We start from the raw sequence: 16,671 nt of genomic DNA, 5'->3' as shown, positions 1-16,671 counted from the left end.
GCGCGTCTCCTCCAGCCAAACGCTCTTGTAATCATGCCGAGCCCGTCCGCAAGGAGAGCCCAAAAACACATGCCAGCAAGCAGCGGGAGGGATGGAGTATGTCAACCCGAAGATCCAGGTAAACATTCCACCTCCTAGACATGCAGCCGGCCTCGTGCGTTGTCACAAATGTGACTTTACCTCTGATGTGATACTTTTTTTTTTTTCTTCATTTGTCATTGTTCACCGATGTAGTGTAAATTACAGGCAGTCCCCGGGTTACGAACAATATAGGGACTGTAGGTTTGTTCTTAAGTTGAATTAGCATGTAAATTGGAACAGGTACATTTTTAACTCCAGCCCCCAATTTTTTGTTTTTGTTTTGGATAGCATATGGAATTGGACCTCGCAGGGTCCCTTCATCAGGCTTTAGCATTGACGATGCTAAAGCCTGATGAAGGGACCCTGCGCGGTCCCGAAAGCGCTAGTTTGGTCATATGACAAAAAACTTCAATAAATGAAGCTTTTGCCATCTTAAAAGGATTGGTGTGCTGGTGACATTTCTACATTTTTGCTGACATTCGCGGCGCCATCCGCGGTCCCTGCGAGCACCCCCCACTACAAGGGACATATCGGTAAGGAGTGCGACAAGGATAGTACTTATTGCCTGTTCAGAAGATTTCACCGCACTTTCTGTCTGTCCCTGTCACAATTGGATTTTGAACATTTTTTGGGTTGTCGTGGAAACAAAAATTGGTGGTGAAGCTTCAGTGGAGACACCTTTTTCCTTTAATAACTCTTACAGAGTGAATTTCCCTTCCTAGGGGTAGATTTCCTCTCACTTCCTGTTGTCTCAAGGACAGGACGTGAGATTAAGGGCCCGGTTCACACTTGGGCGTTTTGTAGCGCGTTCCTACGCTCTGCAAAACGCTCAAACACCGAAATCCCATTATTTCCTATGGGTATGGTTCACACCCGGGCGTATTACAGGCCGTATGAACGTGCTACAAAACGCCCTACGCCCAAAGAAGTACAGGAGCTTCTTTGGGGCGTTTTTGTCGCGCGTATCCATTGGGATACAGCCAGGTAGCCCTCAGAAACGCGCGTTTGTTGCGCGGTTTTTAACCACAAATCACGGTAAAAATGCGCGACACGAAACACGCGACAAACGCGCATATTCGATATGCCTAGGTGTGAACCCAGCCTAAATCTTCCTAATGAGGATACAGACCGCAGTAAAAACCCTGCAGTGACCCGGAAGAAGAGGCGGGCTCCCCTCGTCTGTGTGTCTTGCAAGAGCCAACTTCCTGTAATGTACATACAGTACTACGAACCAGACCCAAAAAGGCGGCACTCCTCGTTAGCACGAGCGCGGTAGTATTACGACGACTGAAATTCTGCGTTGTACACTTTGGCTGCAGCCTGGGACCCCATTGCTGTACAGTAGTAGCCTCCATTTGTAAGTAGGGGTCGTATGTAAGTCGGATGTTTGTAACTCCGGGACTGCCGGTATACTGATCAAAAAGAAAGTTTGTTTTTATGCTTTTTTGTATTTGAATAGTTATACAGTAAGAGGCGTCAGCAACAGCAACCTCATCATGTCTCTTTGTACATGTTTTTCTGTTTTCTTTCACTTTTATTAACATTTAGGTTAAAGAGCCTGTCTTTAAACCAAGTTAAAGAAATTCTGAATGGGGTCTCGTCTATAGTGACCTATTGGGTTCCTCAAGAAAATACATCTTGAAAGTCTGGTTTCTAGGTTCACACTTGTTCTTCTCATTACTCCAGATTTTATATCATAATTAAGTGGAATGGGCCCTCTAGTGGTAAATTTTCAGAATCGGAACTCTTCTTTGAAACTGAAACAATGAAGATGAATTGTTCCACAGCGCCTCAAATATCATGAGGGGATGTGTAATTTACTATTAGGGTATGGAGGGTGTTGGAAACCTCTGGGCCCCGTTTACACTTGTGTTGTGGTACATGCATATTATCACAATGAGTGGTAATACATGTTCCATGCATTGCGTTGCTATTTATTTTCAGTGGCACCCCAATGCACGAACTGTGTTGGCAGCGTGCCACAATTCAAGGTCCAAAAAAAAAAAGATTGTGTTTGATTTTCCGGCACATCGGCGTACATTGGCAGCCCATTTATTTCAATTGACTGCCCTGACGCAGTGCATGTTAACACTCCGCAGAATTGTAAATGGACCCTCAAGGTTCAGTTTTTAGGTATAAAAGTTTCAAAGCCCTTTGGTGAGGGGCAGGCAGCCAATGCACTCCAGCTGTGGTGAAACTACAAATTCCATCATGCATCTGCAAATATTTCATATGGCTTGGAGACTTGCAAAGCCTCTTGGGGGTTCCATGGGAGTCTCACCACAGCTGGAGGGCCAGTATGTTTGTATGTATACAGTATATATGCGTGTGTGTATGTATATATAAAATATATTTACACTTTGCTGTACTACACCAGTCTTGCCCACACTGTCCTTTTTGTTGCTAATCTTGTGGTCTTGACGCCTGTCTGCTTCCGTTGGAACACACAGTGCTTCCTCTTCCTGTTTCTTACATACTTGACTGATGTGAGAAAAAAAAAGGGCCAGAAAAGCCATTCAAACCTACCTCAGGAACTGTCAGTGACACTAAACTCGGAAGTTAAACCTTAAAAATAAATTCAAGTACCTTAACAAAAATGTATCTTATTTGTGTATCACTCGGCTGCAGGTCCTCAAATCATCTCTGAATTGGTGCCGACACTGTCCTTCCTTCTGGAGGGGGGCTACTATTCCCCATGGTCCCTGTGTGTGTTGTAAAGTACTCAATGCTCCAAGCCCCCCCCCCGTGTTGTATTACAATCTCCGTACAAATTAGTAAACTAAACATGAGATTGTAGTCCATCACGGGAGCGAGCTTGGAGCGGTGACTACTTTACAACACACACAGGGACCATGGAGAACAAAAGTAGCCCCCCTCCAGATATCGGTACTCATACTCTATACCAGGGGTGCCCACAATTTTTTGTGTTAAGATCTACTTTTCAAAAGACGAGCCCAATGAGATCTACCAACAAAAAAAACCTCCCCTGGCGCTCTCTCCCCATGGCACTCTCTCCCCCTGGCGCTCTCTCCCCCTGGCGCTCTCTCCCCCTGGCGCTCTCTCCCCCTGGCGCTCTCTCCCCCTGGGTTCACCTTGCTGTATTTTGCAAACAGCGCAGTGCCACAGGCTGTGTAAACTGGTTTTCTTTGATGTAATACATAGCACTTCAGCCACCAGCAGAAAGGTGTCAGGAAGCTTGGCCACCCTTCATTCCCCTTATTCCAACCTTTTTTCCCGAGATCCGCCACCTCTGACATGTTTCACCCAATCCTGGGCTTAGTCACAGAGCTATCTGCAGGTCATTGGAACACTCACTGAAGTGCTGTAATTTGGATTCCATTCTGGGATGCAATGGGATTTCACCTCCTTTTCTGTTCCGTTTGACACCCAAGAGATATGAGGCATAGAGAAATATCATTCTCTCCATCGTGGTCTCTTGCCTTCTCTCGCATGCCCTCGCTCTCTGTATATATAATTCCAGCTGTGTACTTGGTGCTTTACCCGGAGTTCTACAAGTTTGCAACCAGGCACCATTTTATCTTCCACTCATACCTGGAATGGAATCGGCTCATTTCCAATATAAAGCGTATTCAAAGCCAAAATCTTTTTAGTTGTGGATAATATGTTCTCTTTTTGTCCTGGTTATAATTACTACCGGGACAGTCATTGATTGCAGGTTCCAAAATTTTACAGTTGTCCAAGAAACAGGAGCAAGAGATGAAATCTTCCAGTGGGGAGAAGTGTCAGATCTGTACAAAACGTTTGTCATTAGATATTCCCATTGACGTTTGCACAATGATTTCTATATGAATGTATTATTTATGACGTGTTTGTTCCATTTGTTTCAGGTTATTGTCTCAGACTGGTGCTACTTTACAAAACAGCCACACGGGTTTAGGTAAGTGTTCCAATTCTTATTCATTTTTGGTCTTTAAGCTCCATTAAAAGGCAACTGCTGACATCTATTATAATGCATCTGTCTGTTCTCATACCTAAAACCCTTTCTCTAGGGAAATGAAAAATCTCCTTGCAGTGCTGGGGTTAACTGGTTGTTTTTGTCTAGGGATTTAGTGTACAGGTCTGTTACCTGATCTTGGGGGGAGCGTCCTCCCGTCACCCAAAGCTCAGTATAGCTCGCGGTATACTGAGACGCCGCAGCCGGAACGGATCCCGACAATTCTGTCTGGATCCGCCCAGCTACGTGAGTGACAGCTGGCTCTGCCTTGCGAGAGGCAGAGCCAGCTGTACCCGCCCCCTCCCCGTCCGTTCCACCAGTCAGCGCTGGAGGATCGGACACGGGAGGGGGGGATCCCTGCAGGGAGCTGTGAGCGACAGTCCCGGCTCTCTGCAGGGACAGGATCGAGAAGTGAGCAACTCTATGTGTTCGCTCCCCGATCTACTGAGCCGACCTGTGACAGTTTTTGTCACAGGTCGGCTCAGATTATGAGGCTGAGGAAAATTATTCACCTCATAATTCTCTTAAGTTGAAAAGGAGACTTATTAATTCCTTACGGACCCCCTCTCCGTAGCTCCCATGTGTTTTCCAAAGGCTTTGCTGACTGCAGTAGCTAATGGTTTCACGCCTCTTTGGGCCAGACAGGCTTGTGGAAGTTTTGGCCCCTCCAGTGCCCAGCTCTGTTTGAACACATTTGAGCAGAGTGACCCTTTTAAAGTTATAATTTTTTAATTGATAAAAAAATAATAAATTTTAGCCAAGATCCAAGGCGTCTCTCTCTACTATGGGCACCTGAAAAGTTGGGCTATGTGGTATGCCCTGTTTTATGTAGGGGGCAGCCCAATCTGCACACCGCCATTATGAATACAGTAGGAGGTTGGATGCACCCTGGGCAGATTAAGGGTCCTCGGCTAATTGGTCATCTCTGCTGCATTGCCTGAATCTTTCGTTTTGATCAAAGCTTTGTAGGTGGGCTTTGTAGCTGACCTGGCTCTGATTGTAGCTTGGAATAAATTTGCATTGCTAACAGTCTGGAACAAAAGCTGTAAAGTTTGTTGATTAGAGTTGTTTTTTTTTTTTTTCTTTCTTAAATTAGCCCTTAAAAGTCACCCCCGCCGTGTTGAAAAAGACGGAAATGTGGACCGCCCCTGCATCAACGGGGACCGGGTGGTCAGGAGGAGCTGCAGGTCCAAAAGTAACAGATTTGAAAGTTTGAACCAGAGCTTGCTCTTTGATCAGCTGGTGAACAGGTGAGTGTGAGCGCCCTCTAGTGGTCAAATGCAAAGATTTCATACTTCCTGTAGCGGTTTGTTCACAATCTAGCACGCTATTGCACAGCTCACCTAGTGTGCGGTACCGTGCTCTAAGTACATTGCATTGCCATTCATTTGAATGGCACCCCAACGCACCTACATTGCGTTGTGGTGCAAAAATAGCGCAAGCACTATTTTTTTCTTTTCCATTGCAGTGCGACACACGGTTTTCTAGTGCCTTGCATTGTGCTCTAACGCGCGTTCTCTGGGAGGTGCAGTGGTGGTCTATTCAAATGAATGACAACAAATCTAGCACACATTACCGCACACCAGGCCATAATGTGCTCACAGACCTCTGCAACTATATGCAAGTAGCATCTCACTTCATGGCTTTCAGCTTTTATTCAATTTCCACATCACTTGTACATTCCTAAATCGGGGCTGAGAACTGCTATATAAAATGTCAGTACATGTGGTAAAATGTTTGTTCAGTTTTTCAATAGTACAGTAGAGGGTAATCTATATCAAAAACGGTTTGATTTGAGTAATACTGCATGCAATTCAGTCACCAATTGACTGACCATTAACTGTGTGGTGCCTTTTCTCGAACAAAGGTTTTAAAGATAAACAGGGATATTGGTAACCAAGGAGGCATGGGAAAGGTTGGGGGTGGGCTATAAAGGTGAGGGTGCAGGGGGCTAGGAAAGGGTATAAAACTGGGTGTTTATAGGGGTGGCAGATATGGACTGCTAAGGATAAAAATCATATCCATAGGAAAGTTAAAGAACCAAACATGGGAGTCCCTTGTAATAGGTTTTCACTGCTCCATCCAAATCCAAGCTCTGCCACTCAGGCTCACCGCAAGTGCCAGCAAGGGACTGGTCCGCAATCAAATCAATGCAAAAGTAGTCCCACACTAATAAAGTTAATGCCATAACCGACGCGGAACAATGGTCACTCTTACAGAAGGATTAACTAGTAAGTTCTATAAGATTGGGCCCCCTGGATACATCTAGTATATGAAAATACTGTCACAAACCCATAAGATACTCCCCCTGCGAGGATAATGGAGTGGCAAGGTAACCTCCAACATAGCATTATCCCTGTCAATATTCTTTGACCCCCTACCTCTGGCACCTTAGTGGTGGAGCGAGTACCATCAATCCAAAAATGGCCACAGACCGCTTATCTTTTTAAAATAAATGTAATACTCTTTTTTATTTTAATCGTACAATACATAATAAACACTTTTACATCCATAAATACATTAAATTAAAACAACCAATACATAAAATACAAATACAATAAACAAAAAAATAATAATTCTCATCATACCATACTACCTAAAAACACATTACTCCTCAAAATACCAGTAGCAGATAAGAGACGTTATAGACAAACACCATTTCTATACTCAAACCACTTATCCCACATCTTACCATATTTATCCATGTTACCTCTATGTTTAAAAATAATTCCTTCAAATCCAACCACTTTATCTAGTTCTGTCTTCCATTCCTCCACTGAGGGAGGCGTTGCTGAAATCCACCTAAAGGCGATACTACGCCGAGCCACAAACAATGCTCTCGTTATAGCCACCTTCATATAGTAGTCCACCTTCACAGATCCAAAAATACCCAAAATACATATCGTTGGATTGTTAGAAATATGAACTCCAAAGGCTATATTTATTATCTCCACTATTTCCTGGCAATATTGTTTCCATTTCGGGCATCGCCACAGCAAATTTATCAATGAACCCGGTTCAACCCCACATTTTGGGCATTTAGTCTTCCCTGAGTCCTATATAAGGAATTCAGGGGTCCGGTTATGTTCCATGTACAATATAGAGCTGTGTTAGTTTATGCAATGCAGACGGTGAAACTAATTGGATTGAGAGCAGCGCCTCCCTCCAAAGGGTATCATCCATTGGCCCCACATCTAGTTCCCAACCCACTTTACATTTCATAGGAGAATTATTTAAGACTCCAGGCAATAACTTTGAATACATTTGTGAAATTAACCCTGTTGCCAAAATTGCATTAACGAGTTTATAACCGCATTTCCATCAATGCAAACCTCACGAACGCCTGGATGTACCCTAAGCGCATGCCTCAGTTGTAGATATTTATAGAATTGAACATTAGGTATTAAATAACTTGCTTGTACTTGTCATTTTCATGAGAACCATCAGGGTTGCAGAGGTTGCAGCTGGGGCCTGGCTCTGGTGCTCCACCACTGTCCTGAAATCATTAGTCTGTATTGTTTTAGAAAAACTGTCACATGACAAAAAAAATTATCAGTACTTGTATCTTGTAAGTACTTGGGCAAGTATAAGTACTTGTACTTGCAAAACTAGTATCTGTGCATCCCTTTTATATTTATAAAAACAAAATCGTACATTAAGGGCTTGTTCACACCAAATGCGGAGAAGATCCGGTCAGGTTTCTGCACACGCACGATGCCTTTTTGACGCGTTTTTGATGCATGTTTTTTTTTGTTTTGTTCAGGAAGATAGCAATATTATGAGGTACTTTCCATTGTGTTACTGAGGGAATACATATTGCTGAGGGAATACATATGGCATATAATATAATACATGTTGCTGAGGGAATACATATTGCTGAGGGAATACATATGGCATATAATATAATACATGTTGCTGAGGGAATACATGTTGCTGAGGGAATACATATGGCATATAATATCACAGAGTTGAACCATACTTGTGAATCTCTCTGGGTCACAAAACTGGTCCACCATTTTTCCTTTGCTCTCCAGATCACAACGTCACCTTTTCCAAAGACAGGAAGTGACCAAGGAAGATTAGGTCATGACAGATGACCATAGAGGTTTTTTTTTCTTTATGGTTATTTTTTTCCATTGAATTGCATTGGGTTGCGTTTTTGATGTGTTCCAGACCAGATCCAGAGCAGGTAAAATAGGGCCTGCTGCAGTTTTGTTCACCTGTTCTGGGTCTGCATGCTGCAATGTGAACTGGAGTTCAAAATACCATAGGAATACAATGGACGCAGTTTTGATCCGGTCTGCACCTGCTCTGGATCTGCTCCGCGCTTGGTGTGAACTAGCCCTAAAACAGAGATGTACAAATCACAGAAGCTCTGTGTGCTCCTTACAAATGGCAGCTGCCTCCTAACTTTTACATTTTTCTCTAGTCTGGTCCTGGAAAAGTATCTGTACTTTTACTTGTACCGAGTACAGTACTTGGTATCGGTGCATCCCTTGTGAAAACTGTCATTGAATCGAGATCTCAGGCATGGGATTATGTTGGAATTAATGCTGACTCTAGTAGTGGGAGAAGAGTAGGGGTGATGGTTTAAGTAAAACCGCACTTCTCTTTTAATAGCTGGTTTTGGTTCCTATCGTGTATTGTAATGGCATTGAAAGCAAAATATAAATCATGAAATATATGTATATGGTCATATATTAAGTTTTCCATACCTTCTACAGTCTTCCACTAGCCCATCTTACCCTGTGGAACCCCATCTTTAGAAGATAGTTTCCTTCATAGAATACTTTTTAATGTCCTATTATACACACTGAGGGGAAATTTATCAAAACTGGAGCAGATTTGCACTGCAACCAATCGGCTTCTCTCTCTCATTTTCAAATCTTACCTGAGCAAACTGATGAGCGATGCTGATTGGTTGTCATGCTCCAGATTCTGTTTGCGCCAGTTTTGATAAATTCCCTTCAATGTCTTTTTCTTAGTGGTACTTCTGTTCATGAAACACATCTATCTTCAGCATCGGTGTAACATCCCTAACAGTGCTTGTTCTGGAGGCAGGGACACTTTTGCTTGTTACACTTTGAGAGCAGACCTGTAGACCACCATCTTCTCCGATGGAAATAATAAAAACACCCCAATATGTATATCAGCATCTGCAGGTTCCTTCTGGTTGCTGATCCCCAAACATGGTTGCATCGACTGATCACGGTTGCTCTGTCAAAGGGCATGATCTGAGTTTAGGGAGAGTTACTGATTTGGTTGGCTTTGCCTGTCTTTTATTTGGCAGAGAGCACATGACCCGCTGCTGCAGGAGGGTTTGGGGTCCAGCAACTTTAGGCACCCTGAAGCTGCTTAGAGGGAAGTATTAAAGTGGTATTCTGTTCATATATCATAGGATGTAGCGCTTAATTACATGCATAGACCTCATTAAATTGTAGAGCTGGCACCATACTTTAAAATCTTTTCTGTCTACTCTGACTCCGATTGTTGTGGTAGTGACTTATCCCTTGTTGATACCTCTATGCCTGACCTGTATAAGCAGATTCAATCACTGAGGACATTCATTGTCCGATAGCTGAACTCGCCAATACCGGTTCATCCTCTAGTAGGGTTGTTTTATTCTGTACATCAGACAACAGGATACAGCAGATGGATGGTTTTCAGTATTATGCGGTCAAAAGATGCCTTTCCTAGCGTACTATGCAGAATACATGTGTCCTTGTTACATGTGGCCTGTTAGCTGTGGCCATGACACAGGAAGTACTGACCAACAAGAAGGGTGGAGCATACATACAGAGGAAATACATCACAAAGGGAACACAGAACATGCTTGATACCAAGAAAGGCCACTAGATGGCAGCATATAACTAACATATAAAGCGTCCATAGGAAATGGTACAAAGAAAACAATCTATATACATTCTATCTACTAACAATGCTTCTATGTCCCATTGGGGCGGCACACTGTCACTTCATCTTTCTTGCACATTGATAGAGATTTACATTGTTCTACATCGCAACATGAGCTTAGTAGATTGTAAAGTTTTGTGTGGCCAGTTTATTTGCCTTTTGGAAGGGGTCATTTTTGGTTAGTATAGGTTCTTACTAGAACAGCTTTAGGTCTGCTTTAACATGGCTTGAGTATTTTTTTGGCACACCGAATGCAAATAGAAATGTTTTAACAATGGAGAACCTTGATGATGAACATAAAAGTATTTGTCATGCAGTTTGTCCAGTCCATGGCTGCTGGTATCCTACTATCCACATGGCCTGTATGACAGCTCCCAGCTCCTTGGTGGGTTTTATTTGGTTCATCACACTGAGTATTACTATTGGTTTGTAGCACTGCAGAGGCCGTCCTCCAAGAAATGGACAACATCAACATCCGGAGGGGCAGTAAATCCAAAGAGGTGGAGCGGCTGCGTATGTGGACAGACACGGAATTTGTGAGTCTTCCCTATATGTGAAAGTTTGGGCTAGATTTAACTAAATATGCAGCACGCCTTAGGCCTGGTGTGGAAATGTGCAGTATCCTTTAGGCCTCATGTGGGTGGTGAGAAGGGGGGAGTGGGGGGAGTGTGGGGGGTGTCGCAAGTATTTTTAGGTCATGTTGGAAAGGGAGTCACACGTAGGTCTCCAATGGGGGGTGCTGGAGCCCTGAGGTTAGTCATACATGTATTTCTTTATATTTCAGCCTGCGGGATGAATGAGGGGGAAAAAAGACCCTCCAATCCATGCTAAATAACGTGGATGGAGGAAATGTCCCGCTGTCGGCTATTGTATTTCAGTGGCTCAGGGGGGCAGCTGCTTGAATATGTTATCTGTGATTGGCTTCAGACAATTTTCCTCTCTGCTCCTTTAGTATTGTCCAATGAAGTTTGTTGAGCCAGGTGGGCCATAAGGGCAACCCATGGCTCGAATTGCAGCTGATTTACAGGGATTGGTTGAAATTTGAGCCCCGTGAGGTGAGCTTGTCCATACATGGCTCAAAGTCTTAAAGTGACATTAAGGCCTGGTTCACACCTGAACGTTTTGTAGCGCGTTCTACGCTCGACGAACGCTCTACAAAACGCTCAAACATCTAAATCCCATTGTATTCAATGGGTCTGGTTCACACCTTGCCGTATTTCCGCCCGTCCGAACGCGATACGAAACGGCCTACGCCCAAAGAAGTACATGTACTACTTTGGTGCGTTTTGGTCTCGCGTTTCCATTGGGATACAGCCAAGTAGCCCACGGAAACGCACGTTTGTCATGCGTTTTTTTACCGCGAATCGCGGTAAAAACGCGTGACGCGAACCGCGCGACAAACGCACATATTCAATACGTCTAGGTGTGAACCCAGCCTTAAGGATAAATGTTTTTCCCTCCCCCCCATGTTAATGTCAGCACTTACCTTAAATGATGCCTCTTAATCCGATCCGCCTCTTCTTTCCCCATGTTTTCATCTGTCCCTCCAGCGGTGCGGCGGTTCTCCGATCCAGCGCTGACTCCCTGCGAGCAGGCACTTCCGATCCAGCTGTGTCTGCAGGCGGGTGCACGCGTCCATAGACTTAACTTGCATCTCTGCTCGTCTCCCGGCCGAGAGTCTGAACTGCGCATGCGGCCGCACGAACAGTTCCGGACTCTCGCCGCGGGAGCGCGCAGCGATAATGCTGTTTAAGCATTTAAAAAAAAAAACTTTTTGCCTATATCTACTGCTTGTTAGCAGTAGATATAGGCAACAAAACGGAAGGCTTTAGAACCCCTTTAAGCTGGCACAGCTCGGCAATCTTAAAAAAAAAAATCAAAGGCGGGTAGAGGACGGTCAGCCGGACAGTGACTGCAGCCACGGTTCGGGTATTCATGCAACCATGCTCCCGTGGCTGCTTGAATACAGTAGCCGGCAGGGGAGATTCCACCACCCTCGCTGTTTAGCATGAATGGGGGAATTGAGCAGTTTTCTGTTCAGCCCACAACAGTGTACGGCTAGCTTTAGGCATCATGTGGGTAGTGCAAAACTTCTTAGCTATTCCAGGTAAAATGTTTGAACTGACCTTCATGTACATGTTGTTTGGGCACCTCTAGCATTTTAGATGGTAAAATAGATCCTTAAAGAACTGTTCTAGGAAGGTGATGTCCAATGTGATTATTTGATACGTCTGAGTGAGTGGAGGACATTTTAAACTAGCAATGCAGTAAACGCGACGCAAAAAAAAATCCAGTTAGTGGAAAAGTAAAGCTGCTTTTTTTTCTTGCTTGCTTTCCATCACTTGAAGTGATTTAATTTTGAGAATTCATTATATGTAGGAGAACATGGACATGTATTCCCGCGTTAAGAGGAGGAGGAAAAGCCTGCGTAGAAGCAGTTATCCAATCAAAACCCGGCATGAGGAATCCTCTGAAGGAGAAGAGGAGGAAGAAGAGGAGGAAGAGGTTTCAGAGGGTGAGTTTTATATGCTGCTTGAGAAGTCTTTGCCATTTTTCAATGTGATCTTCACCATCATCTTAATCTTAAGGTGACACAAAACTCAGGAGTTCAATGTTAAAAATAAATTCAAATTGCTTAACAAAAATGCATCTTATTTGTGTATCACTCGGCTGCAGGTCCTCAAATCATCTCTGAATTGGTGCTGACACTGTCCTTCCTTCTGGAGGGGGGCTACTTTTGTTCCCCATGGTCCCTGTGTGTGTTATAAAGTAGTCACCGCTCCAAGATCACTCCCGCGATAGACTACAATCTCATGTTCAGTTTACTCATTAAGGCCCTGACACACTGTAAGCGAAGCGGCGCACAGGAGAGCGGCGACTCGCGGCCCTTCGGGTGCAGTGTGTCTTGTGAGTTCCGATCCCCTGCTCTGCCCAGCGACAGCGTGCGTTGCACAGCGTCGTGAGATGAAAAAGTTCATCTCCAGCGAATCACAGTGCGCGATGCAATGTAGGAGTTGACATGGGGCTGGAAAGCAGGAGGTCTTGGGATGAGCGGAGCCGACGGTTATTGTGATATTTTGATACCAGGTTTGAGATATATCCGGGGGCAGAGTTGTGGATGGCTTTGTAACTGATAATATTTTGAATTTTATCCTTTGGGCTTTTGGAAGCCGGTGGAGGGATTGACAGAGGGGGGTTGCAGACACTGAGCGGTTGGTTAGGTGGATGAGTCTAGCAGCTGCACTCATGATAGACTGAAGGGGGAGGAGTCAGTGTAGTGGAAGGCCAATGAGGGAGTTGCAATAGTCAAGCCGAGAGATAAGGGAGTGGATGAGTAGTTTTGCGGTTTCTTTGGTTAGGAAGGGGAGTACTTTGGAGATGTTACGAAGGTGAAGGCGGCAGGATTTGGATAGTAATTGGATGTGGGGAAGAAAGGTGAGGTCCGAGTCAAGGATGACACCTTAGCATGGGGGGAGGGATGGATAGTTGTGTTATCAATCTCAAGGGAAAAGTTGGGGGAAGGTGCACGGGCAGGAGGAAATATCATGAGCTGAGTTTTTGAAAGATTGAGTTTTAAGAAGTGTTGTGACATCCAGGCGGATATGTCAGTAGATTAGTGACACGCAAGGACACTGAGGGGGAGAGTTGTGGAGTGGAAAGATATATTTGAGTGTCATCGGCATAGAGATGGTATTGGAAGTGGGGTTATTAGTTGAACAAGGGAGGAGGTGTAGATAGAGAAGAGAAGCGGTCCACGGACTAATTGTAGTGATGCACCGATCCCATTTTTTTTCTAGTACGAGTGTCAATACTTTACCTCAAGTACTCTCCGATACCTAGTACCGATACCTTTTTTTTTTTGTGACAGTTTTTCTAAAACAATTCAGACTAAGGCCCCGTTCACACTGAGCGATTTATTGCGCGGTAATTCCCGCGATATCGCGGCTATTTACCGCGCGATATCGCTCTCCAATGCATGGCAATGGGGCAAAGGGTCGTGCGTCGCTACAGCAGGACCCCTTATGGAGTGGATTTTTCCGCGATTCAATGCTTTTCAATGCAAGCATTTGCGCGATATCGCGCAAAATGCAAATCGCGCGACAAACGCGCTATTTGCGAATCGCCAAGTGTGAATGGGGCCTAATGATTTTAGGACAGTGGTGGAGCGCCAGTGCCCGGTCACATCTGCGACCCTGGTAGTTCTGCCACTGACTCCATGCTGTAGAGGGACTACAAATCTCAGCAATAGGGTATACAGCAGTGGAGAATACCACCAGATATAGAGGAGTACAAATCCCACCAATACATTGTACAGTGATGCATATTTTGTGCTGCTGCTCTGCTCCTGGGTGCCGGCCTGATGGCTCAGGGAAAGGTGCAGAGGTCTCAGGAGGGGTGCAGAGGGACAGAGTGCCTGACTTTTCAGAGGGGGTGACATCAAAATGACTGTCGGTGGTCCTTCAGGACTGTTAGAAGCAGACCCGGCTCTGGCTTACAATGCAGTCGGAGATATGAACAATAATAATAATGACAGTTTGTGCTGACAGTAGCCACAAACTGCCGCACAATGGTTCGTGCCGCTGTCACCGGCGTCCCCATCAGGACCAGAAGATCCCACCGATTGACAAAGTTGGAAAACAGACAGCTAGTGAAACTGAAACCCTCCCTCCCTGGCATCTTACCGCACAGTAAGTGTGCTCCTTAGGGGTCCGGAGGGTATGGCAGGCGGCTGCGGTGGTCAGAGGGAGGTGTGGGTGCGGGTGCTGTCTCTGCAGGCGGTTGGCTATGGGAGCTGTGAGCTCCCCACAAGGCTACCATGAAGTCCTCGGGCAAGACCTCACGGCAGCCAAATCCATAAAAAAAATGTAAAGTGCCAATATCCGCGTTTAGTATCGGGGCATTTTCACTAGGGATGTACCGATATATCGGCCCAAAATGGCACTTTTGGCTAAATGCTGAAAGTGCCATTTTCCTGCCGATCGGCGCATACCTGTTTTCTTTCCTCCCCGCTGGGCGCTGCTCTGTGTCCCAGCGGGGAGGAGAGAAACTGACTCCGAGCGCTGTGAACGGCCGGCGTCCTCCTCCCACACCGCTCAGCCTCCTATCGCAGTCCGGCAGAGCGGTGTGTGGGCGGAGACAGGCCGCACTGTCAGAGGTTGACCTCTCCTCCCTGCTCCGCTGGCCCAGCCTCCTGTGACAGCCTGTTAGGGAGGAGAGCGGTACAAGCAGTCGGTGATCAGTGATTGCTGAGTGTAGATAATTGAGGGACATGGAATGGTTATTGTATCCTCAATTATGAATGAATGGGAGGGATCTACATCACCTCCTGTTCATTCATGATTGTGGTTATAGTAAACATACTATATTCTCATGTTATGAATGAACAGGAACACTCGTAGAGGATTCCTGTTCATTTATAACAAGGTATACAGAAAAAGAGATTGAGGACTTCGTGTCCTCAATCTCTTTTTCTATTTTAAAAGGGAAATATCCCCGAAGCCCCTAAAAGTAAAGTAAAAAATAAAAATATTTCATAAAAAATGAATTAATAAATAAAAATAAATATAAAACAATGTAAAAGTTTATAAAAATAAATAAAAGAAAAAATTAAAATAAAATAAAATTTCGGTTTCGTCCTGACAATTTTTTTTTATTTCGGTGCACCTCTAATTTTTACGAGTACTCGTGAATTGCCCTGTATCGACACCGCTAGTGGTATTGGTATCCGTGCAGCCCTACTATTTTGTATTGAGATTGTACTCCATCACGGGACTACAGAACACACAGGGACCATGGGGAACAAAAGTAGCCCCCCCCTCCAGAAGTAAGGACAGTGTCAGCACCAATTCAGAGATTTAAGCATCTACAGCCGAGAGATACACAAATAAGATACATTGTTGCTAATAATAAATGTTTAGGATTATTTTAATCTTGGGATGACGTTTTTAGTTATTCCCTATTAGGAAGCATCTTTTGTTCTCAGTGGCTGCATTATGGATTTTCTTGGTCCCCATAGTAATTCCTCCAGAAGAAAATGTTGACAAGGCTCTCCAGAGATGGGAACAGGAAGCTTGGCTCACTCTGAGGTTGAGGGAAGTTCTTCTGCCAGGGCCAAACATCAGAATTCATACTTTTGTTGTGGTCACACTTTGTTCCTCACCACCCAAAGATGAGTTCACTTATATTGGTTGTATGTCCTAATTTCGTGTACTCCCCTTGTGTTTTTGCAGAATCCCAAGAAGGCGAAGACTGTGATGAAGAAGTTGAGGTAGAGGGTATGGAGAACGATCGACCATACAACCTCAGGCAGAGGAAAACGGTGGATAGGTATCAAGCACCTCCTATTGGTAGGTATTGCATTTAGTGTTTTGAGAAATCTAATTGATTGGAGATACTGAGGTTACATTAAAAGGACATGTTAGGTGAAGCCTGCGTGACTGAAGGAGTCCACTGACCAACTTTATCTGCCTTTTACTTGTGAACATGATCAAATCATAATGAATGATTGTAGAATTTGAGGTTTATAATGGATGAGTTATATTTGTTGTACAAATATTTTTATTGAAAAGGAACAGAAGTAAATAACATCCAAAGAAAGGACATATAGGTTTGTATGGCAAAACATCATAACAGTTCTAAAGCAAAATAGTGACCCATGATAGGTCGTCCACAGGGTAGCAAGTAGAAAATGAAAAAAAGAGATATTAGCATAAAATCTGTGA

The 16,671-nt window shown here is 44.4% G+C and overlaps 1 protein-coding gene across 1 annotated transcript in view; it reads left to right on the top strand.

Moving 5' to 3' along the window:
* The first annotated feature begins 33 nt into the window (after positions 1–33).
* Positions 34–16,671, top strand: part of ATAD2B (ATPase family, AAA domain containing 2B) — a 121,450-nt gene continuing 104,812 nt past the window's right edge. The window contains exons 1-5 of the mRNA XM_018575355.1: positions 34–118; positions 5,133–5,286; positions 10,383–10,485; positions 12,329–12,464; positions 16,180–16,296. Coding sequence (XP_018430857.1) covers positions 34–118; positions 5,133–5,286; positions 10,383–10,485; positions 12,329–12,464; positions 16,180–16,296 — 595 coding nt within the window. The remainder of the gene's footprint in view (positions 119–5,132; positions 5,287–10,382; positions 10,486–12,328; positions 12,465–16,179; positions 16,297–16,671) is intronic.

This window comes from Nanorana parkeri, unplaced genomic scaffold (genome assembly GCF_000935625.1).
Source record: "Nanorana parkeri isolate BGI_ZX_2015 unplaced genomic scaffold, ASM93562v1 scaffold53, whole genome shotgun sequence".
NCBI lineage: Eukaryota > Metazoa > Chordata > Amphibia > Anura > Dicroglossidae > Nanorana > Nanorana parkeri.
Note: the sequence above shows the minus strand (reverse complement) of the source record. Positions and strands in the feature narration are given on the sequence as shown.